The sequence below is a fragment of the Microcaecilia unicolor genome, chromosome 7 (genome assembly GCF_901765095.1).
Source record: "Microcaecilia unicolor chromosome 7, aMicUni1.1, whole genome shotgun sequence".
Taxonomy (NCBI): Eukaryota; Metazoa; Chordata; class Amphibia; order Gymnophiona; family Siphonopidae; genus Microcaecilia; species Microcaecilia unicolor.
In genome coordinates this window covers 1220139-1244028 of record NC_044037.1, presented here as the reverse complement: position 1 = coordinate 1244028, position 23890 = coordinate 1220139, and the positions used below count along the sequence as shown (strand labels likewise).

The 23890-nt window shown below is 44.3% G+C and overlaps 1 protein-coding gene across 1 annotated transcript in view; it reads left to right on the top strand.

Annotated features, from left to right (window-relative positions):
* NONO (non-POU domain containing octamer binding) overlaps nt 1-23890 on the top strand; it is a 78498-nt gene that overhangs the window by 19486 nt on the left and 35122 nt on the right. The window contains exons 6-7 of the mRNA XM_030208919.1: nt 2305-2501; nt 16951-17035. Coding sequence (XP_030064779.1) covers nt 2305-2501; nt 16951-17035 — 282 coding nt within the window. The remainder of the gene's footprint in view (nt 1-2304; nt 2502-16950; nt 17036-23890) is intronic.

The window sequence follows — 23890 nt, the reverse complement described above, 5'->3', positions numbered from 1 at the left end:
TCTTAATAGTTGTCATTGAGTTGATGTAGTGGGTGAATTGTTTATCGGATAGGAATGAGCAGTCTCCTCTGTCTATATAAATTAATCCCTTTGGAGACTTATTGCAGAAGTCCTCTGACTTTGACTTCTCTGTTTCATTAATTTGTGATGGGAGGTAGATTACCAAGTTTGCTGCAACTTGCCAAAATTAGTTTTATTGAAACCAGGAAATGACCCAGTTCAACCTGCTTCTTAGACAAAGCTATTTGCTAAAATCTTGGCCAATCATCTGGCTCAAGATGGTCATTAATTCCCGCAGGTGCAATCCCCAGTCACTCCTGCTCATTCCATTTCCTATGTCAAAATAGTGGCTGCAGAGGCTTACAGCCACCATATTCACTATGCAGCCAAGTCGCTCCTGCTCCAAAGAGGCTACTAGACCACCAGGGCTTTTAGAAAGTAGGGTCCAAGAAGGCAAACGATCTGCAAACTCCAAAGTGGAAAACAACGAAGCAGACCAATGGTAAACGTAAACAAGCCTTATTTGTTAAAATGATATATAGAGTATACTGCTTGACACAGGCCGTGTTTCATCCAGCAGGGCTGCGTCAGGGGCTACTCAACGATGCTTACTATAACTGTGACGGAAGGACAAATGCCGGTTACTAGATGTTGCCCTCTGCTTAATATGATTTGTGCAGGTTTTTGGTACTATGAACATTGTATTTTACTGGAACAAACATTTATTATACGACAGTTATAGTAAGCACCTTTTAGAAAGTAGGCTTGGTTGAGGGGTGGAGTTAGAGGGTGGCCAGGGGAGGTGGGGCGGCAGCGGCACAGACTGAGGGTGGGAGTGGGGAGTTTACATTTCAGCTGTGAATGGACTGGCATTTTTGGCCAAAATCCAAACACTGGTTTCAGGCTAGTTTCAGTGAAACTGAAATTGTTGGCCTCTGCTTGAATCCTGCTAGACCAGTCCAGAATCCACTGGAAGATTTTAGCACTGTAGTCCTGGGAATTCAGGCTGCCTTCTTTTTTTTCTGAAAGGAAATTGGGGTTGTGTTGGGAAGTAGTAGCCTTTAAAAAGGGAAAGAAGGGGACCGCGGATTCAATTGTGGCGGACCCAGATGATTTTCCTTCTAAGAATGGAGAGATTATACTACAAAGACAGACCAAGCCAAGAATTCGAACAATTTTTGACAAGATGGACCCCATTTTTGAGAACTCTATCCCCGGCTGCACGAAGCCAACTGTTGAATATGTAGCCAAATCCATAACCAATAGTCAACTCTGTATGTATAAGATAAATTAAAGGGAGAAGAAGGGGGAAGAGGGGAGGGTGGGGAGGAGGAGAGGGGGGGAAGGAATAAAAATGGAAATGATGATAGAATCAATGTGAAATTGTATATGATCTGATTGTCATCAATAAAAAATGATTTAAACATAAAAAGGGAAAGAAAAAAAAAAGGAAAGGATTGAATTTGGTTAATCATGAGATTTTGGGAGGGGGGAAGGTCTGTAATGGGCAATCACATATGGAGGCATTCTGACCTGCATTAGCCCTTAATAAAACTAATATTAGTCACTGGGAGAAATTGGTTTCCCTGCCTCCATCTGCTGCTCAGGGATGGACACAACCTATTCTTGTGGACTGGTGTAGCAGGTTTCAAGGAAGAATATTAACAGGTATGAATAAATGTCACCATCTTTGTTGTGGAACTAGTTCTCAGCTGGGAACTATTACTCGGTTCTTTAAGCAAGCACCCACAGGATAGTTTCACCAAATGTATTGCATGGTCCTCCTAAAAGCTTTGACAGCCTAGGAATGAGGTGAAAAACAGAAATCTTCCCAATAAATAACTTGATATGCTTGATATAGATCTGTAAAGATCTCTGTGATTAAAGTCTTAATCTATGCAGTGTCTAACTTGCAGGAGATGCCCACATAACTCTCTCTGCCTTATGCCACTGAGGCTGTTTTCCAGATATGACCGCACTATGTTCTACTGCTCAGATGCCGCATAAGCTGCGAGTTATGTGGTCTACATATTTCCTGAAATGGAGGGAAGGAAGCCTTGAATTGTGGCTTAGCGGTCCCAAGGCTGGTAAATAGGAGGGTCAGAAAGGTGTGGAGAGCTGCCTGAAATTGTAGGGTAATGTTCTTTTTAAATGTTTTATTTGAGAGACTGAACTCTAGGTGAATGATTTGTCATGAAGGTAACTGATCATTCTCTTCGGCTTCCTGCGCTGTACACCAAACCTTTTTTTGCTACTGTGTAAGTTGTCTTATTGTAACCCAGTAAGTTTTTAACCCCTTTTCAGGGAACGTGAACAACCCCCTCGATTTGCCCAGCCTGGTTCATTTGAATATGAATATGCTATGCGCTGGAAGGCACTGATTGATATGGAGAAGCAACAGCAGCAACAGGTAGACAGGAACATTCAGGAAGCACGAGAGAAGATGGAGGTTGAAATGGAGGCTGCCCGACACGAACACCAGGTCATGCTTATGAGGCAGGGTGAGTACCTCAGTGACAGTGTAACATGTTGGTTTCAACAAATTGTACTCAAAGCTTTGGTTTCCCTTTTCTTTCAGGTGTCCTGAATAAATGACGAGCTTGTCCAGTTCCACTCTGTAGTGGAATCTTTACCCTCAGATTTTTAAATCTGAAATATGACATTTTGCACTGCTTTACAGTTTAATGCCAGTACCAGCAGAGGGCCAGCAACCTAGTACCTTTAGTGGAGGAGTAGCCTAGTGGTTAGTGCAGCAGACTTTGATCCTGGGGAACTGGGCTCAATTCCCACAGCAGCTCCTTGTGACTCTGGCAAGTCACTTAACCCTCCATAGCCTCTGGTACAAAATAAGTACCTGAATATATGTAAACCGCTTTGAATATAGTTGCAAAAACCTCAGGCGATATATCCAGTCTCATTTCCCTTTTGCACTGTAAATATTTGAGGTTGAGGTCACAGGTCTCTTGTGATGGTTTTTGGCCATGGTTATATTAGGATAAGTTTGTAAGTTTTTTTTGTTTTGTTTGTTTTTTGTTCTATCTGAGAGGTACAATACGTATTTCCAATAAAATTGTGTGGCCTATGATAAGATATACCAGCTAAACATTGGGAAAGGACAGAATTCAAGTCAATTATAAAAATTATTCATGGAAGTATTTACTAAACATTTTCTTCTAAACTCCATGTTGTTCATCGGCTTTTACAGTTCTTGGAAGAGTTTTCCAATTTACAGCTGCTTGATAGGAAAATAAGATTATGAAATAGTTTGTACCATATTTATCGGTATAGGAAAAGGAAGTATGAATAGGCTCTTCCAACATAAGAATTTTTGATTTGGTGGGGAGGTAAATGATTAAAAAGCAGTCGTACGGAAGCTGTACCATGAATAGGGTCTCGACATACCATTCTAGCTGCAGTGTTTTGTAGCAGTTGTCGTGTCAGTCTGAGAGGAACCTGCGTAAAGTACATTAGAATAATATAATTGACTACCCACTAGAGAATGAACTGCTGGTGAGAAATGATACAAAGTAAAGTAATTTCTAACTGCGAAATTTTTTTAGCCTACAGAAGATTTGTTTTTACTCTGTTTACTAAGATGCTTGTCAAGTTTAATATGGGTTCCTAAAACTATTCCAGCTACCTTCACAGTTATTTGTTTCCTTTCTCTGATCTGCTCCTCTGCTGATTGATATAAAAACTAACATGCAGCAAATTTGGTGGGTTTATTGAACGTTTTTTTTTTTATTTTTTAACCCAGTTAGACTGTGGTTTTAAGACTGTGTGCATAGTCCTATCCCAGTAGTCATAACTAGATCGAAGAGTTAGGGTGAAAAATCTGATTCTTTTCCTTGTCGAAGTGTTATTGATTAATGTAAGCTTTGTCGTCATGTCTATAATTGGTAACGCACCATATTGAAGGTTTACTTGTTGTAAATCTAGTAGGAGACAAGGAAGATATTTGGAAAAATTTAAATTTTTATCCAAAGATGTTACTCCTATGCCATGTTTGTATTTTAATGCTAGGTCAGTGAGTATCAAATCTATTTTAATTTATAATTTCAGAAAAAGGATCCTGGAATGGTTTTTACATTAGAAATCTGACACTGACTCCGGTAGTTGTGTTCCAATCTATCCTCTCAGGGTTAGTGTTATATCAGGTAACAGAAAAGACGAGGGGAGAGGGCCTGGTTATAATTTTTAAGTTTTCTTAAACCTATACTAGTTAAGAAGAAAATCATTCCTGGTCTCAAGTTACTTATTTGTTAGCTCTTAAACTGGGCATGGGAGTAATTGGTATTACTGTATTTTATCATTGTCCTGGTATTTGCTCAAAATTTGACTTTTTTTTTTTTTTTTAAACCGTATCTTATTACAAAGGTTGAATCAGTTTTTACTAGAAATGTTTGGAGTTTTTTTTTCTAAGATCAGATAACTAAAACATTACTGTGGGGTCTGTCTATTAAAACTGGCATTTTTCAGTTAGTAGTACTTTGGAAGATATTGCTGCATTCAAGGAAAGATAATCAGCCCCTCAACAAGAGCTTGTTGGAATTAAGGAGCGAATGCTGTCGTTTGGAGCTGGCTTGGTCAAGTCCAGCGACCCTGATCTGAAATTTATCCTGGAAAGTACAGTTTGCTACTTATAAACTGAAAGTAGAGATGGCAAAGAAATCCTACTATGCTATTCAGATTTTGAATTCTCCTTTGCATTCTAAGATACTTTTTCAAACTGTTGGTATGATGTCATCTCCTCCCTTTGATGGGAGGGAAATAACTAAAATGGCCAACTGCTCAGACATTGGCAGATTTCTTTTCCTGTAAAATTGAGAAATTCAGATTAGAATTGCTATGTACTGATATCATTGGTAGCATTCCTGATAAAGACCTGACTATGTCCCTCGATAACATCCTGACTGATCTTGTTCTGGGTTTCATGATGTTTTTTTCACTAGTTCAGTCACAAATATGTAAAGTATCAAAATTGTCTTTTCCTCTCAACAGTTATCCTATTTTTCTGAAAGATGTTTCTCCTTTATCTATTGGATTACGTTGTTGATTAATGCTATTCTTTGTTTGAGTAACTATCCAGTTGATGTGGGTCAGATTTCTATTAACTCCCATTCTTAAGTCAGAGTTTCTAATGTCTATTGCTTGCCTTACCAGAAGATTGTTCTAGCTTTTTTTTTTTTTTTAACTGTTACTGCTTTGAACTGCAAGGTGTAAGTGGGATATAAGACTAGATGTAATGGGTTGGATCTGACACTACCTTCAAGCTTTTAGATCTATTGCAAGCATTCCCTTTCTTTCAAAGTTGATGGAATCGTTAGTTGGATTGCAGTTTTCTGAATACATAGATAATTCTTTGCTTATATTCTCAATTTGGTTTTACGTCCCTGCACAGTACTGAGTCAGTTTGGCTTTGATAATGATTCAGAAAGCCTGGGCAAACAGATGGTGCTGTTAGTTTGCTTTCGACTCGGTGGATCCTGCCAAACTGTTATTAGAAATAAGTGAACTAGGTTTGGAGAGTTCAGTATTTAATTGGTTTAAGGGATTCCTGAAACATCATAGTTATAAAGTGCCGAAAAATGGTTTGTTCTTGTAAATCCATATTTGGTGTTCTAAAGGATCCCTTCACTCTCATTTTGTTCAACCTTTTTATGTGTAGCCTAGGAATGTATCCCTATTTTCTTATGCAGATGATATTTTTGTGTTACCACCGGTATATTCAGATCATTCATTAACTTATTCTGTAATTGAGCCTTTTATTACGAAGGTTAAGTCTTGGTCTCGGGAACATTTATTAAAACTCAACGCAGACAAAAATAACGTTCTTGGTTTAGTAATCCTGGTTTGCTAGTTTTATTGCCAATATCTCATCTCGAGTGTTAAGGGTCTTTCTTGACTCAACCATGACCTTTGAAATCCAAGTTAACTTGATTAAGAAAGTATCTTTTTAAACTCAAACAATTGCGATCCATTCACTCTAGCTTTCATGAGGAATGTTTTGCTTTCATTGTTCAGGCAATACTTTTGTCTAGTTTTTATTAGTGCAACTCTATTTTGCTCTACCTCAAATTAATGACCAGATTGCAATTATTGCAAAACATAGCTGCCAGGATGATCTTTCATTGTTCTAAATATGCAAGTTACTCCATTGTTGCGTGCCTTGCATGGGCTCCCTGTGTCTGTTAGAGTGAAGTTCAGGGCTTGGTTTTATACATAAAGCTATTTATGGTTTAGCTCCAGTTCTTTTTCCTTTCTTTTGCTAATATGAGATGTTGTAGGGATTGCTGCTTCTCTTCCTCTTCTGGTCAGTCTAAAATATAGTAAATTTTGGAAAGGAGATCTCTTTCTTTGTACCTCTCTGGAACACATTACTTAATGAGCTTAGGTATGATAATTCTTATTCTTTTAGGAAGAAATTGAATAATTGAATGATTTTTATTTTAGTCAGTGAATTTATTGTATGTAAGCTGTTTTTGTTGTTTTTACAAGCTTAGGACTTTTTGGATTCTGCGCTATATAAGTGCTCTACATTAGATTTGATAAATGTTAATAGATGTCAGTGTTGTTAGGGTAAAGGTGGAGAAGTTCCTAGCCATAACATTTTTCTTATTAGCATTTAGTTTTAAACAGCACTAACATTTTTTACTTTTATGAAGCAGACTTTTTTTGTAATATAGGAATTCATAAAGTAAAGTTGTCAGCATAGGTATAATACCTGATTTCCAGATGAGACGAAAAGTTTCTAAGAGTACTCATAAGTACCTTGAACAAAATTGGCGAGAGAGACAAATTCTGTGGAACTCCACTAGTGGTTTCAACACAATTTGAGTTCTAGCTTTTACTTATATAAATGTGGGTTGAGGAACCACATAATGCTTGGAGCAGTACAGACGTGAGTGATCTGCTCTGGATACCTCCCGCTTAATTCATTTCACTTATTTGAAGAGACAGTGGGAGCCTGAAACACCTTCCTTATCAAGGGTACGGGTGGATGGGACCAGATTGTGACAATCTGTGGCCAGGTGATGGCATCCATATCAACTCAGAAAGGTCAGGAGAAGCCCTGTGGTGGCATGGATAAAATGGAGGTCCAGGGCCTGGAGCGAGCTTCGTACACACACACACCCCTTGAGCGACTGGCGGTTTCCCGAGCCCAGGAATCCCAATTAAATTATCCAACCAACTCCAGCAATACAAAGTGTGTATGATGGATCTTGCGATGAGAGTGGATGAGCTTCAGCAACAGGTGTCTGCATTGGAGGACATAAGTGGTACTGGCACAGTGCATTTGGAGCAATTGAAAGCGCAATTGGCAGAGCAAGCTACATGCCATGGAGAATCAATCAAGGCAAAAGTCTGTTTTGTGGTGCCGCCTGAGTCTATCGGTGACCAGTCCCTAGTGCACAGCATGGAGCAGTGGTTGGGGACACATGCCTATGTCAGCTGTGCAGAGCCTGTTGGTGCTGGAACGTGCTCATCGACTAGGCTGCAAACAGGAAGATGCAGTTCTGCATTTATGTACATAAGTGGAATTATTGCAGCAATATCGTTGCCGCTGCAAGGGTGGTTTGAAGTATGAGGAGGAAACCGTTCTTTTATTCCAAGTTTATTCTCCAGCACTGCTGGAGTGGTGATGGCACTTGATATCATTATGCACTAAAATACGTGAGTGCAATATGCATTTTTTTATTTTTCCAGCGATATGAAAAGTTTACTGGAATGGGGCCTGGAATGTGTTTGAATTCATTTTGAAGGCCCAGGACTTCAATTCTTGGAGATGCAGCATCCTAGCTGGACAGCATTGGAGTTCACATTGGTTCTGGAGGAGCCATTGCGCAGCACAGCATACTTGTGATCCTCATGTGGGATTTGCTAGAACTGAAGTAACGGTTATGATCCACAGCGTGGACGTTGGTAACTGAGTAGAAATTCTTTTTACTGTCTCCAGGTAAATGTGGGCGGGCTCTTAGCATTATATGTGGTTGCTCTTGTGCCCCAGTTCACTTGTGTGAAGGAATGTGCATGGTGACTTCTGTGAGGGGGGGAGGTTGGGGATGAGGTTTTGGTTGGGACACTGCAGCGGACTGTATATTTTTGTATCTGGAATCTGTTAGGCTAGTGGGAGCAGAAAGCTATACAAGGTGTGGTTCTGGGATGAGGGCTGGGCAACCTAGAATCTCTTTTTCTGATAGTCTCTTCTGGAGTTCTTTGGGGTACGATACATATAGTATCCTAGATGTGTGGTATCACCTCCCCACTGAAACACAGACATTTTGATGACTTCGTAGTGTCATCGTGCCAATATAGTTGTTTGCAGGAAACCCATCTGTCGCAGGCAGAACATGATAAAGTGCAATGATAGTGGGTTGGGGCAGTGTACTGCTTCCCCGGCTGCTGGCCACCAGGGAAGGGTTGCAGTCTTCATTAGGAAATTCTTGGCCTGTTTATCAGAGGTGATTTTGAAAGATTCAGAAGGCTGGTTTTTGGGCCTTAAGTTAAATCTTCAAGGTAGAGATTTATTTTTGATGTTGGTTTGTGGCTCTGTTACCCATGACACTGAGTCTTACTCAGTTTAACAAAACTTTGTTTACCTTATGCTGACCAACCGTTATCAGATGATATGAGCTTGGTGCTTGACCCAGACTGGACCAATTTGCCTTTCAGCTGGGTGTGGATGGGGAGGACTTCTCAAGTGTTGCAATTGATCCATGGAGAGTTCTTACGTCCAGAGGAAAGCACACCACTCTTCCCCACATGTTCTCTTAGGTGTCTGCAGCTGTCATTGGGCCAGAAGAAATATCTGATCATGTTCTCATATGGGTGGAGCTTGAACCCACATCTTTTTGGCTAAGCTGGGGTGGATTTTCTGGCATATGTTTTCTTCACCACAGTTTGCTAAATTTGGGGGGAATAAATGGGAGCAATATGTCGCTCATAATCAACAGTATAAGGGTGTCCCATGCTTATTCTGGCCTGCTGCTAAAATGGTGTTACGTTGAGGTGATCGCCAATGCTGGTGCTTGTGGAGCTTGAGCGAAAACTGAGCACTAATGCGTAGGTATATTGCTATTCCCTTGCCTGCTACCTGTGAGTTGCTCACAGCCACTAGAACTGCTCTTAATAGTTGTTGCATGAGAGAACCGTCAGAACGTTGCTATATTGGAAATTTAAGTTCTTTCAATATGGTAATAAATCTGGCAAGCTGTTGGTGCAGGTGACAATCGTGAGGCTGGTCCAGATACATTCCCACACTTAAGACTTGTGCTGGTCTGATTCCTCTAAAATGGAGGACATCATGGCAATTTTTTCAGGAGTATTTTTAGAAGCTTAATGCTGCCAGTTCCATTCCTGCGGCAGAGGATCCGGTTGTGGCAGCCTATCTGGCTCTGTCCAGTATGCCTAAGCTTTCTGAAGAGGCTTCTGCAATGCTTAATACCTCAATCTGAGCTGGAGAGGTGCATCTGGTGATCTGTGCAGTAAAACTCCATTTTGTCCTGGAGTCAGATAGCTTTTCAGGAGAATGTTGTATATTGCTCCAATTGCAGCTATCGGGCACTTTCGTGGATTATTATGATCAAGCTGTGGTGATGGGCCAGTTTCCTCTTTATGAGAACACTGTGCTGGTTAGCCTTATATTAAAACCTGGCTGGCCCTCTACCCAGCCGTGTGTTTTACCATTTTATCTCGCTGACTAATGTAGACATCAAACTTTTATCACCAATTTTGGTGGGCTGACGTGGCTACCCCATCTCCCTCTTAGGGAGGATTTGGTTTTTTAACATGATGATGGCTTCACATTGGCTTTGTCTCTTTCAGATGCTCCCTTTATACTTGAAACAGTGTGAGTGGGCACTGAGCAGAGATCTGCAATGTTTTCTTTGGCAACTTCGCAAGGCGTCCCCTACAACCTCTGTTCTACAGAAACCACAGGAGCATAGAGGGCTTGGTTTGTTGAATGTGCATTACTTAACAATCGCATGCTGCATGAGACACATCAATGACTGGTATTGAGCCTCAAGTCAAACACAATGAGGGTGACTAAAAAAAGAGCAGCAGACGATGTCCAAAAACAGTTGGCTTTATTGCAGCATCTGAGAGTCTCTGATGTTGCAGTAAAGCCAACTGTTTTTGGATATAGTCTGCTGCTCTTTCTTTCGTCACCCTCACTGTGTTTGACTTGTTTGCGTGACTGCAAGGGTTACTGTTCTGGTGGGTTGTTTTTCTTTTTTTGACCGTGGTATAGAGCCTCTACAGATTTCTTGGCGACCTCATATTTTCATTATCTAGAACATTTCAATTGGTTCATCTATATGATTCCTGGATTTGTACCTCATTCTCCTCTGGGAAATATTTTGCTGAGACCTGCCAGAGCAACATGATGCTGGTGACCCCATTTTTATTCTTAAAGCATAACCCGGATTTCCTCCAGGGTTATGAACTCTGCAGTATTTCAGCATTGGAGACAAAGGGAGGAGTGGCCTAATGGTTAGTGCAGCGGTATGCGGACCTGGGAAACCGGATTCAATTCCTGGGCTAAGATCCTGGGGAACGAGGTTCAATTCACTCTGCAGCTCTGTGTGACCCTGGGCAAGTCACTTAGCCCTCCATTGCCCCAGGTACACTTAGATTGTGAGCCCATATGGGACAGTGCAAGTACCTGAATAGTTATAAGATGTAAACTGTTCTGATTTGTTATGCAAGAAGTGACGGTATAGAAAATAAATAAACGACAAACGAAAGGACTTCGTTATCTTTATCAAGTACTGACTGATGAGTGAACGCTACAGCCTTTTTTTTGTAGATTTGCAATTAGGCTATACACTTTCTGCTTCCAATTGCTTTGTGTACATGCAACTACATTATGTATGAAGTTTAGGTTGGCAAAATTTAAGAAGATGTACAGGACACGAACTCAGCTCTTTCTTTGGGCTCCCAAAATAAGAGTGCCGTTGACCTTTCACCTTCGACATGAGGAGACAATTGGCTCAAAGAAAGCGAAAGGTAGTGGTGGTTGGAGATGCACTTCTAACCAGGTGGTTATGCTGGTGTTATTTGTTACCAGTGGTAATAAGAAATAAATTGAATATTTTAATTGTTTAAAGAGATTTGGGGGGGGGGGGGGGTGGTAAACTGACCTATTTATGAAAAAGACAGGTACAAATCAAGGTAAGTTATACACATAAGAGTTTATCTTGTTGGGCAGACTGGATGGACCGTGCAGGTCTTTTTCTGCCGTCATCTACTATGTTACTATGAATTGCCCATCTGCCGGCTGGATATGTTGTCCAGAGAGGTGTGCTGTCTGCCGGGTGCCAAGATTCGCGTTATTGTGGAAAGATTGCCTAGACTCATCAAGCCTACGGGCCACGCTCCTAAGCGGGACTGGTGGTTAGGAGGCGGGGATAGTGCTGGACAGACTTGTACGGTCTGTGCCAGAGCCGGGGTTGGAGGCAGGGCTGGGGAGGTGAGGATAGGGCTGGGCAGACTTATACGGTCTGTGCCTGTGCCAGAGCAGGTGGTTGGGAGGTGGGGCTGGTGGTTGGGAGGCGGGGATAGTGCGGGGCAGACTTATACGGTCTGTGCCCTGAAGAGCATAGGTACAAATCAAAGTAGGGTATACACAAAAAGCAGCAAATATGAGTTATCTTGTTGGGCAGACTGGATGGACCGTGCAGGTCTTTTTCTGCCGTCATCTACTATGTTACTCATCCATGTTGGCACAAATGATACAGCAAAGTATCCTGCTGAACATATCGTACGAGACTTCGTGGCTTTGGGTCAGAGGGTGAAGTATCTAGGTGCGCAGGTGGTGTTCTCATCGATCCTCCCTGTCGAAAGTAAAGGTCGAATGAGAGAAGCTCACATCTTGGAGATAAATGCGTGGTTGGTGCCGATGAGAAGGCTTTGGTTTCGTAGACTATGGATGATTTTCCAAGAGGCACTGAGCGGTGATGGTGTCCATACTGTCAGGGAAGGAGGTGTCTTTAGCAACAGGCTGGCTAAAGTACTAAAGAGGGCTTTAAATTAAAATTGATGGGGATGGGTATAAAAGGCCATAATTAACCCCAGGGAAGGTAGGACATCTAATATCTCTATAGAAGTGAATAAAAAGAGAAAAATCTGGAGAGCCTTGTATACCAATGCCTGTAGTATGGGAAACAAACTTCTAGAATTTGAGGATACAATGATGGAAGCGGACTTGGATTTAGTGGCGGTCACAGAGACGTGGTTCACGAGAACCATGACTGGGATGTTGCTATACCTGGCTATAATCTATTCAGGAAGGACAGAATAGGAAAAAAGGGTGGAGGTGTGGCATTATATGTTAAGAATGATATCCAAGTGACAGAACTGCAGGACACTTGGGGTAGGGAAGAAGCGCTGTGGGTTAAACTGGAAAGAGGGAAAGGAAAATGTATCTATATTGGAGTGATATACAGACCTCCCTTACAGTCGGAGGAACTGGACAGGGACTTAATTGAAGACATCTGCAAGATAGCTAGGAAAGGGGGGAAGTACTACTGATAGGTGACTTCAATATGCTGGATGTTGATTGAGGTGTCCCGGCTGCGGGGTTATCTAGAAGCAAAGAGATCTTAGATTCCCTACAGCAAGAATTGTTCCGGCAGTGGGTGACGGAACCGACATGGGATGTAGCTGTTCTAGATCTGGTGCTTACGAATGGAGAGTACGTTTCTGACGTCAAGGTGGCAGACCATTTGGCATCTAGTGATCGTATGGTTTGGTTCAATATTAAAACAGAAGGGAGGGCTCACTTGAGATTGAAGGTCCTGTATTTCAAAGTAACTAACTTTGCCGAGATGGGGAATTTCTCAAGGAACAGTTAGCTTGATGGGAACAGCTGAAGGATGTAGAACTGCAATGGACAAGACAAAGGAGCTATATTAAAGGCGACTAACCTTTATGTTAGAAAAGTACATAAAAGTAAGAGGAAAAGAAGGCCTCTCTGGTATTCGAATGTAGTAGCTGAAAAGATAAGGGAAAGGAGGCTAGCCTTTGCATGTTATAAGACTCAGAAAGATGAAGACAGGAGAGAATACCTAACTAAGCGAAGAGAAGCTGGAAAAGCTATCAGGAAAGCGAAGCGGCAAATGGAGGAAAATATAGCTAATACGGTAAAATTGGGGGACAAGACCTTTTTCAGATACGTAAGTGACAAAGAGGAAGTACCATAATAGCATTGTGAGGCGCAAAGCTGAGGGAGAGAAATATGTGGAAGATAAAGATAAAGCTGAACTGCTTAACGATTATTTTAGCTCTGTGTTCACGAATGAAAAACCGGGGGTAGGGCTGCAGAAAGCAAAGGCTAAAGGGGATGGATGTATGGTAGACCAAGACCCGTTTACGGAGGACTGTGTTCATGAGGGGCTTGCCAAACTAAAAGTAGAGCGATGGGCCTGATGGGATACACCCAAGGGTGCTTAAGGAACTCGGAGAAGTTCTGTCGGCTCCGGACTGACCTCTTCAATGTTTCCTTAGAAACTGGAGTGGTCCCGGTGGGCTGGAGAAGGACGGATGTGGTTCCTTTGCACAAGAGTGGAAGTAAGGAGGTGGTAGGGAATTAGACCTGTCAGTCTGACCTCGGTGGTGAGTAAGCTAATGGAAACGCTTCTAAACAGGAGGATTGTGACATTTCTTGAACTACATGGAATGCGGGACCCGAGGCAGCATAGCTTCACTAGTGGCAGGTCGTGTCAGACGAATCTGACTGTCTTCTTTGACTGGGTGACCAAACAGTTGGATGTGGGAGGGACGCTTGATGTGGTATACTTGGATTTCAGCAAAGCCTTTGACACGGTTCCGCACAGGCGACTGATAAATAAATTGAGTACCCTCGGTGTGGGACCTAAAGTAACTGGGTAAAAAATTGGTTGAATGGTAGGAGACAGAGGGTAGTGTTAAATGGAGCTTGCTCGGAACAAAAGGATGTCGTCAGTGGAGTACCGCTATTGCGGAAGGGCTGTCTGGTAAGGTTTGTCTCTTTGCGGATGATACTAAATTCTGCAACAGGGTGGACTCCCTGGAGGTTGTGAATGACATGAAGAAGGACCTAGCGAAGCTGGAGGAATGGACCGAAATTTGGCAACTAAGGTTTAATGCCAAAAAATGCAGGGTCATGCACTTGGGTCGCAAAAATCTGAGGGAACGGTACAGTATAGGGGTGTAGTGTTTCAGTGCGCAAAGGAAGAGCGGGACTTGGGGGTGATTGTGTCTGACGACCTTAAAGCTTTCAAACAAGTAGAAAAAGCGACGGCCAAAGCCAGAGGGATACTTGGGTGCATAAAGAGAGGCATGACCAGCAGGAAAAAGGAGCTGATAGGCCTCATTTGGAGTACTGTGTGCAGTTCTGGAGACCGCACCGACGGAAAGATATAAACAGGATGGAGTCGGTCCAGAGGGTGGCTACGAAATTAGTAAGCAGTCTGAATGCAAAATTATAGGGACAGGCTTATGAACCTCAACATGTATACGCTGGAAGAGAGGAGGGAGAGAGGAAACATGATAGAAACGTTAAATATCTCAAGGGCATTTATGTACAGGAAGTGAGCCTTTTTCAAATGAAGGAGAGCTCTGGAATGAAGGAGCATATGACAAAGTTAAGAGGGTAATAGGCTTAGGAGTAACCTAAGTAAGTATATTTCACAGAAAGGGTGGTGGAGGTGTGCAGTGGCCTCCCGGTGGAGGTGGTAGAGTCGAGGACTGTTCCAGAATTAAAAAAAAGATGTGGGATAAGCATGTGGGATCGCTTAGGAATTAGGGGTTACAGAGGATGGGCAGACTGGATGGATCATATGCCCTTATCTGCTGTCATGTTTCTATGACTCCTGGATGTGCGGAGGGCCTTGATGCAATACCTACAGGTTTCTAATGAGTTTCGGCGCTTGGATCATCTGTTCGTCCTCTTGGCAGGGCAGCGGTGAGGGGAGGCCGCTTCCAAGGCGACTATTGCTCATTGGATTAAGGAGACCATCTTGTCAGCATATGTCTCTGCAGGTCGTCGCTCTCCGGTGGGCATTTGGGCTCATTCGACGCTTGCTCAGGCTACTTCTTGGGCTGAAACTGGCGTGCTTTCAGTGGAAGAGATTTGTCGGGCAGCAATGTGGGCATCGTTGCATTCCTTTGTTAAATATTACAGGATTGATATCTTAGCGCACGCGGGTGTGCAATTTGGCGCTACGGTGTTGGCACGCGGGGTGTCTGCTTACCACCCTACTTGGGGAGTGCTTTGGTACATCCCATTGGTTTCTGGATTCATCTGCTGCTGACGCAATGGAAGGTAAAATTGTCTTACCTGATAATTTTCTTTCCTTTAGTCGCAGCAGATGAATCCAGGATATCACCCTGTGTCTTTTAGCAGCTGTTTGGAATTTTCTTCCTTCTATACGTGTTGTTCCCAGAACAGGATCTGGGTCGTTTGAGATGAAATTCTCGTCTGCAAAACAGAAAAGAATAAAAAGAGAAAAAGAAGCAAGGAATATTGAACACAAGAGGACATTGATTACACTGTTGCCACATTGGCTTTTCTGTTTAGCGAGTTTTCTCGCACTTTGTTATTGACTCAGGTTTGTGAGGAAGTTTTCAATTTTTTCACTTGCTACTGCTTTGTGATGGGACATACTAATTGGCTTGGGGGCTGGTACTAGGTTATAGCTCTCTCCAATTTAGTTCTCTATCTCCACCTGCTGGTAGACGGATACAACCCACCGGTTTCTGGATTCATCTGCTGCGACTAAAGGAAAGAAAATTACCAGGTAAGACAGATTTTACCTTACTGCTCCGCACATCATGCAGTGTGTGTTGTGCTGAACTCCATTTTTCAAATACTTGGTTCTCGGAATTTCAATATGTTTGTGCTCCGTTTATACATTGCGCCAAGCAGAGTGTTCCAAGCAGTATTCAGTTCAATGGAGGAGTGTCTGAAATGCCGGCATTCGCCTGCATACCTCGGTCATATGTTCTAGTTGCGTCCCCAGTTCTGCGCATTTTGGTCACACATTTTTCATTCCATCTGTCAGCAGTGGGGACAGTTGGCGTGGTCTCCGCTGCTTCTGTTTGATCTGAACCAGCTTATACACCCGGTCCTGACGGGACTATCTGGTTTGATCTGTTGTGCATTGGTGATGGGTAAGAAAACTGTTTGGCGCGACTCATGGCTGTGCCATGTAGCGGAGAGGTATACAGGATCTATCCTCCAGGGGAGAATCTAGTCAGCGGGTATGGTAATGGCTATCCTGAAGCCTTCTGCCCGTAGCAAGATCCTTAACTGATGTTTGTATTTGGATTTAGCTACTACTTGTATGATCTGCCTGCAGTGGGGGAGGGGCAGAGGTGGCGTGGGGGGGGGGGGTGTATTCTGTACTTTTGGCTTGTATGCTTTGTATTGCTTTCTGTAATTAGTGATGTGTTGGATTTTGTGTCTTGATTTAAATATAACTGTGGGTCCAAGTATGGCTGACTGAAATGGTTCAAACTACCGTGCAGTGGTGGTCTTTCTGGGTACGGGGGTGGAAACATTTTCTGAAATGTTCCCTAATATTTCACTTTTGAATTTTTACTCACTTTTGTTTGCCACTTTTTGCCTTGGTTCTCCCCTTCCCTGTCCTTCTACCTCTGAGCTTCAGTGTTTCTCTTCCTAGACTTTATTTTGCTGAGCGAGGGACAGTAGCAGCTGGTCTGCAGTGCCAGTCTCCGGTTCCCAAATTTTAAGTATCCTGGTATCGGGGAAAAAGGCCGGAAAAATTCCAGAGGTATAAATTAAGGTTGTGGGCTTTTAGCAGTGTAGCAAAGCTGCTCTGTTAGGATGCACTGGTTATGTTGTGTGTGTGTATAGATATATGCACCACGCACATACACAGATATACATACATACAGGTTGTTGAAACTGGTGAATCTGTCAGTAACAGAGAAAAACCTTTTCAGATTTAATGAGACGCCAAGAAGAACTGAGAAGAATGGAGGAATTGCATAACCAGGAGGTGCAGAAACGAAAACAACTTGAACTTCGGTAAGGGGCAGTGCTGTTGATGATACCCTAAAAGGGACTGAGGCTTTAGGGGTCTGTGGAAGAGAATGGTTGTCTCTTGCCCCTTTTTCTGGTAAATTAAACAGATGCTCCTGCCTTGAGCATAAAAGGTAGAGAAGGTGATGTGTACTTTTATATTGTCTCCTTTGTACAGTGTGTACATTTTGTTTAAAGGTCAGAAATCATTTAGTGTGATATATGAAGTGGGGGTGGAGATAAATAGTAGGACTTCATTTCGATTAAAAATTTTAATTGCAGTTAATGGCAGGGCATAACCAGCAGTCCATTGGGCTCAGGGATGGACTGTGGGGAGGCAAATTTCCTCCCCCTCCATTAGGTATCGTACCTTTGCTGCTGGGGATGCCAAAGCCCCATCAGTTGAAGAAATCACTGCCCTCTTTGCACTGCCTCAGGAGCAAGGAAGTCAGCGGGATGCCTCCAGCCACCACTCCAAGAGCATTCTCAGTTTATGCATAAACATGAGAGTGCAAGCGTTAGTGGCTGAAGGCATTCCCACTGACTTCCTCATTCCTGAGGCAGTGCGTGGAGCAAGGGGATGACTCAGGCAGTGGATTTCTTCAGCTGGTGGGGCCTCAGCTACCTCACTGCACCCTGGGTCTGTTATCTGTCACCTCTCTCTCGCTATCTGTCTCTGAGCCCAACATCTCTCCTCCTTTGTTCTCCCTGCACTGCCTTCCCTCAGGTCCATTTTCTGTTTCCCATCCCCAGCCCCCCTCCTAATAAAACTTCTCTTTTTCTTCACTTCACTCCAGGTCTATTTTCTTTCTCTCTTCCCTCTCTTCTCCCTCAGTTCAGCTTCTCTTCCTGTTTCCTCCTTCCCCTCTGCACAGTCCACCAACTCATTCTCCTCTTTTATCCCTGTCTGTGGTTTTCTCTCAGTTCCCCCTTCCTTTCCCAGGTCCATTATCTCTTCCCATTTTCCCGACCCACCCCCAAAACTTATTTCTTCCCTCCACCCCAGGTCTTTTATCTTTCTCTCTCCCTTCCCTCCTCCTCTCAATTCGACTTCTCTCCCTATTTTCCCCTTGTGTTCTGCACAATCCACCCAAATCCTCCTCCTCTTTAACCCTGTCCTACAGTTTTAGTTCAATCCTCCCCTCCCCCCGTTCTCTTCTGCCCCTCCTGAAGTACAAAGTCTTCAGCCTCTTTCCTCCTGGACCTGACCATGGGTCTACTCCCCCCCCCACACACACACAGTACCTTTAGAAACAGGATGTTTTCGACCTTGTAGGCCAGCGACAGCCATACTGAAAGTCTTGCTGCACCGGGTCTTTGATCCTGCTCGCCCCTTCTGACTCAACTTCCTTTTCACAGAAGAGGTGGGCGAGTCAGAGGGAAGGCCTGGTGCAGGTCGTAGGCAGCCTTTCAGTATGGCTGCTGCTGACCTGCAGGGCCAAAGACTTCCCCGAGCATGCTAAGTTCATGCACGAAATTGGGAGTGTAAGTATCAGTGTTTAGAAGCATGCCACTGGCTTCTTCATTCCTGAGGCTGCAGATTTTTTCAGCTGGCGGGGCTTCAGCTAGCTTAGCTTAGCAGGGTTTAAAAAGAGGTTTGGACGTCTTCCTAAGGAAAAGTCAATAGACCATTATTAAAATGACTTGGGGAAATCCACTGCTATTTCTGGGATAAGCCACATAAAATGTAATGAACTTTTTGGAATCTTGCCAGGTATTTGTGACCTGGATTGGCCACTGTTGGAAACAGTATGCTGGGCTTGATGGACTGGTCTGTCCCAGTGTGGCAGTGCTTCTCCGAGGACAAGCAGACTGCTTGTTCTCACTGATGGGTGACGTCCACGGCAGCCCCCTCCAACCGGAACTTCACTAGCAAAGGCCTTTGCTAGTCCTCGCGCGCCAATGCGCACCGCGCATGCGTGGCCGTCTTCCCGCCCGAACCGGCTCGTGTTCGTCAGTCTTCTTTTGTCCGCGCTCGGGACAGTCTGGTTTTACCGCCGTTTCGTGCCCCTCAAGTTGACCCTCGCGCGTCTTCGCGATTTTCGCTTAAAAAAAAAAAAAGAGACCGATCGGTCTTTACCCTTTTCCCGTGTTTCCAGCTTTTTCCCGAGTAAGTTTCCTTTCGCTTTCGGGACAGGCCTATTTGGCCTCGATTCGGGTTTTTCTCCCTTCTTTTTGGTGCCCTTCGTCATTGCGAATTTTGATTTCGCCGGCGTGATTTTTCCGCCCATGTCATCGAAGTCTTCCAGCGGCTTCAAGAAGTGCACCCAGTGCGCCCGGGTAATCTTGCTCACTGATAGGCACGCTTCGTGTCTTCAGTGTCTGGGGGCTGGGCACCGCCCGCAGGCCTGCAGTCTTTGTGCTCTTTTAAAAAAGGTAGCGAGATTGGCCCAGTGGAACACGTTGTTCTCGGGCTGTTCGACGACAACAGCACGGGCATCGAGTGCATCGACGTCGACTGCATCGAAGTCTTCGGCATCGACTGCATCGAGGCCCCTACCTTCGGCATCGTCGGTACCGAGGTATCGAAAGACTGCGTCGACGTCGGTGGTACCGGGACCTCCGCTGTTGCTGATGTCGTCGGACGGTGGTGCTTCGTCTGGAGTGCAGGTGAGGGCTGTCCATTCCCCTGCTGGTGGCGGTGAGCCTTCGGGTGGGTCTCCCCCTGCCCTGAGGGCTCCTGCGGTACAGCCCCCCCGAGATCGACCTTCTTCGGCCTCGGCCCCGAGGAAGAGACGGCTGGATTCTACGTCCTCCTCAGTACCGGGAAGCTCCGGTGACATGCTTCGCTTGAAGAAGTCTAAGAAGCATCGTCACCGGTCTCCTTCCCGTCTCGGTACCGAGAGCTCTGGGTCACCGAGGCAGTTGGCACCCAGTAGGCATCGGCACCGGGAGGACTGCTCACCCTCTGTTCAGGAGGTGTCGATGCGCTCCCCCTTGGACAGCCCGGAACAGCCTCCACGCCCGGAACAGACTCTGACATCGACGCCTGCATCGGCTTCTCAGTCTCTCTCCACAGCCGCTCTGCACGAGAGTCTCCAGGCCGTTCTTCCCAGATATTCTGGGAGAGCTGTTGCGCCCTTCCCCTCCGGTACCGGGGGTGCTTGCGCCACCGGTACCGTCAAGTGAGGCGCCGGCTGGCCCCTTTGCCCGAGGTGAGGTCTCTGGTACCGGTACCTGGATTTTCAGAAGGCATTTGACAAAGTACCTCATGAAAGACTCCAGAGGAAATTGGAGAGTCATGGATAGTAGGTAGTGTTCTATTGTGGATTAAAAATTGGTTAAAAGATAGAAAACCGAGAGTAAGGTTAAATGGTCATTCTCAATGGAGAAGGATAGTTAGTGGGGTTCCCCAGGGCTCTGTGCTGGGACCGCTGCTTTTTAACATATTTATAAATGACCTAGAGATGGGAGTAACTAGTGAGGTAATTAAATTTGCTGATGACACAAAGTTATTCAAAGTAGTTAAATGGCGGGAGGATTGTGAAAAATTACGAGCGGACCTTTTACATCCTTAGCAAGATACGCCTCCAAAACAACACAATACTCCCAAGTGGGGCATCAACAATGACTTGTGATAAACTGTTTCAAATTTAATTGTCAGATGGCAATTAAGAGGCCATTTTACTAAGTACCATGAGGCCCATAGGTATAAAATAAGACATATAACATGTAGCGTGTGCTAAACTTTAATAAAAGGACTTGTGGTAACATGAGCCAAGGGTGGGACCGGAGTCGCACAGCGGGCTAAAGCCAGTCAGAAAATAAGGCTTTATTAAAGGTGCTAGGTAAGGGGTCCTGCTCGGTTCACAGGCAGGCTAGAAAGTGTAAACAAGCTAATTCTTCATAGTAGGATCCTCCTCTTATGGGTGCCTCCTACAGGGCCATCATATTGTCTCTAGTAAATAACATATGCCGTCTGCCTCCAGCTGGGTCTAGGAAGTTCTGTAAGGCTTTAAGTTGAACTTGGTCTGCCTGACTGGCACGGTCGTAGTTCACACTTAACATGGTGGAGACACATTCAGTTGGGCATCACTGCTTCCCTCTGGTCCTCCCTAACCTAGCTGTGCCCTGAGCTTTTATCTTCCTGGACAGGGTCCTCCTAGTTCCTCCCCTCCCAGCTCATTTCCCCTCAGGGTGGGACTGTGAATTTTAAGGTGGTTCTGTCACTCGGACTGTCATTAAGGTGGATTGATAGTTTCCTGTAGACTCCCTCACAGTCCCCTAAATGGTTTCAAGTTTATTAGGTACTTCATATACTGCCCATCAAGGTATGTCTGAACAGTTTATAAAATCATGTACTAAAATACATCTAGAGAAGGTAGGATAACCAGGCTAGAGGTGGGAGGTGAGGAAACAGAAATACAATAATAGGAAAGAGGGATATAAAGAGTAAAAGGAGAAGGATGTCTGCAGGCTGGCTCTGGGAGCAGCCATCTTAGTGGAAAAAGGGAGGGAAATTAGCATATAATAAGCAAATAATAAAAGGGTGTCAGGCAGTCAATCAAAACTGTCTTTACGTTAAAAAAAAAAAAAAAGAAATTGTTTTGAGTGTAGCCTGGAATTTGTCTAGAGAGGTTTCCAAACAAAGAGAAGGGAGAACATTCTGTAGAGATGGGCTGGATTTTGAGAAAATACTAGTAATTAAACTCCGAAATTTGTTGCCAGAGAATGTGGTAAATGCGTTTAGCTTAGCGGAGTTTAAAAAAGGTTTGGATGGCTTCCTAAAGGAAAAGTCCATAGACCATTATTAAATGGACTTGGGGAAATTCCACAATTTCTGGGATAAGCAGTATAAAATGTTTTGTACTTTTTTTGGGATCTTGCCAGGTATTTGTGATCTGGATTGGCCACTGTTGGAAACAGGATGCTGGGCTTGATGGACTTTTGGTCTTTCCCAGTATGGCAATACTTATGTACTTATTTGCTTAATAACAAAGTAGTGAATCAGGATATTGAGGACTGATGGTTGAAGTAAGGGTTTAATTGATCAGATCATAAGTAGTTTGTAGATACAATGCTGAATAAGTGCAATGATCTATTACAGACCGTCATTTGATCTGTGTTGTTTTTTTTTGGGGGGGGGGGTTGGATGTCATTGAGATTAATTAGATCAAGAGGATAAGGAAGTTGAGTCATCAGCATAGACAAAATCTGGGCTAAGGTCAGCAGTGGAGCTAAAAATAGACTGAATAAGATGGGGGCCAGAGTAGAGCCCTGGAGGGACACCACAGGATGTGGTAAAGGGGATATTTCTTTGAAGGTGTGAATAAACGTGGATAAAGTGAGCCGGTTCATGTAGTATATCTAGATTTTCAGAAAGCTTTGATAAGTTCCTCAGGAGACTCCAGAGAAAGAGTAATGGGATAGGAGGTACTACTACTTAACATTTCTAAAGCGCTACTAGGGTTTACGCAGCGCTGTACAGTTTAACAGAGAAGGACAGTCCCTGCTCAAGGAGCTTACAATCTAAAGGACAAGTGTACAGTCAGTCAAATAGGGCAGTCAAATTGGGGCAGTCTAGATTCCTGAAAGGTATAAAGGCTAGGTGCCGAAAGCAACATTGAAGAGGTGGCTTTGAGTAAGGATTTGAAGATGGGCAGGGAGGGGGCTTGGCGAATGGGCTCAGGAAGTTTATTCCAAGCATAGGTTGAGGCGAGGCAGAAAGGGCATAGCCTGGAGTGGCGGTGGTGGAGAAAGGGTACTGAGAGGAGGGATTTGTCCTGTGAGCGGAGGTTTCGGGTAGGAACGTAAGGGGAGATAAGGGTAGAGAGGTAATGAGGGCTGCAGACTGAGTGCATTTGTAGGTTAGAAGGAGAAGCTTGAACTGTATGCGGTACCTGATCGGAAGCCAGTGAAGTGACTTGAGGAGAGGGGTGATAATGAGCATATCGGTCCAGGCGGATATAAGACGTGCAGCAGAGTCTGCACGGATTGAAGGAGGGGGGATAGATGGTTAAATGGGAGGCCAGTGAGGAGTAGGTTGCAGTAGTCAAGGCGAGAGGTAATGAGAGAGTGGACGAGAGTTCGGGTGGTGTGCTCAGAGAGGAAAGGGCGAATTTTGCTGATGTTAAAGAGAAAGAAGCGACAGGTCTTGGTTATCTGCTGGATATGCGCAGAGAAGGAGAGGAGGAGTCGAAGATGACTCCGAGGTTGCGGGCAGATGAGACGGGGAGGATGAGGGTGTTACCGACTGAGAGAGAGAGTGGAGGAAGAGGAGAAGTGGGTTTTGGTGGCAAGACGATAAGCTCGGTCTTGGCCATGTTCAGTTTTAGGTGGCGGTTGGACATCCAGGCAGCAATGTCGAATAAGCAGGCCGATACTTTGGCCTGGGTTTCCACAGTGATGTCTGGTGTGGATAGATAAAGCTGGATGTCGTCAGCATAAAGATGATATTGGAAACCATGCGATGATATCAGTGAGCCCAGGGAAGAGGTGTAGATTGAAAAAAGAAGGGGTCCAAGGACAGATCCCTGCGGAACTCCAACAGAGAGCGGGATGGGGGGGAGGAAGATCCATGAGAATGTACTCTGAAGGTACGGTGGGAGAGATGAGAGGAGAACCAGGAGAGAATAGAGCCCTGGAACCCAAATGAGGACAGTGTGGCAAGAAGTAACTCATGGTTGACAGTGTCAAAAGCGGCGGATAGGTCGAGGAGGATGAAGATGGAGTAGTGACCTTTGGATTTGGGAAGGAAAAAGGTCATTACAGACTTTAGTGAGTGCCGTTTCTGTCGAGTGTAGATTGTAAGCTCTTTGAGCAGGGACTGTCTTTCTTCTATGTTTGTGCAGCGCTGCGTATGCCTTGTAGCGCTATAGAAATGCTAAATAGTAGTAGTAGGGCGAAAACTGGATTGAAGCA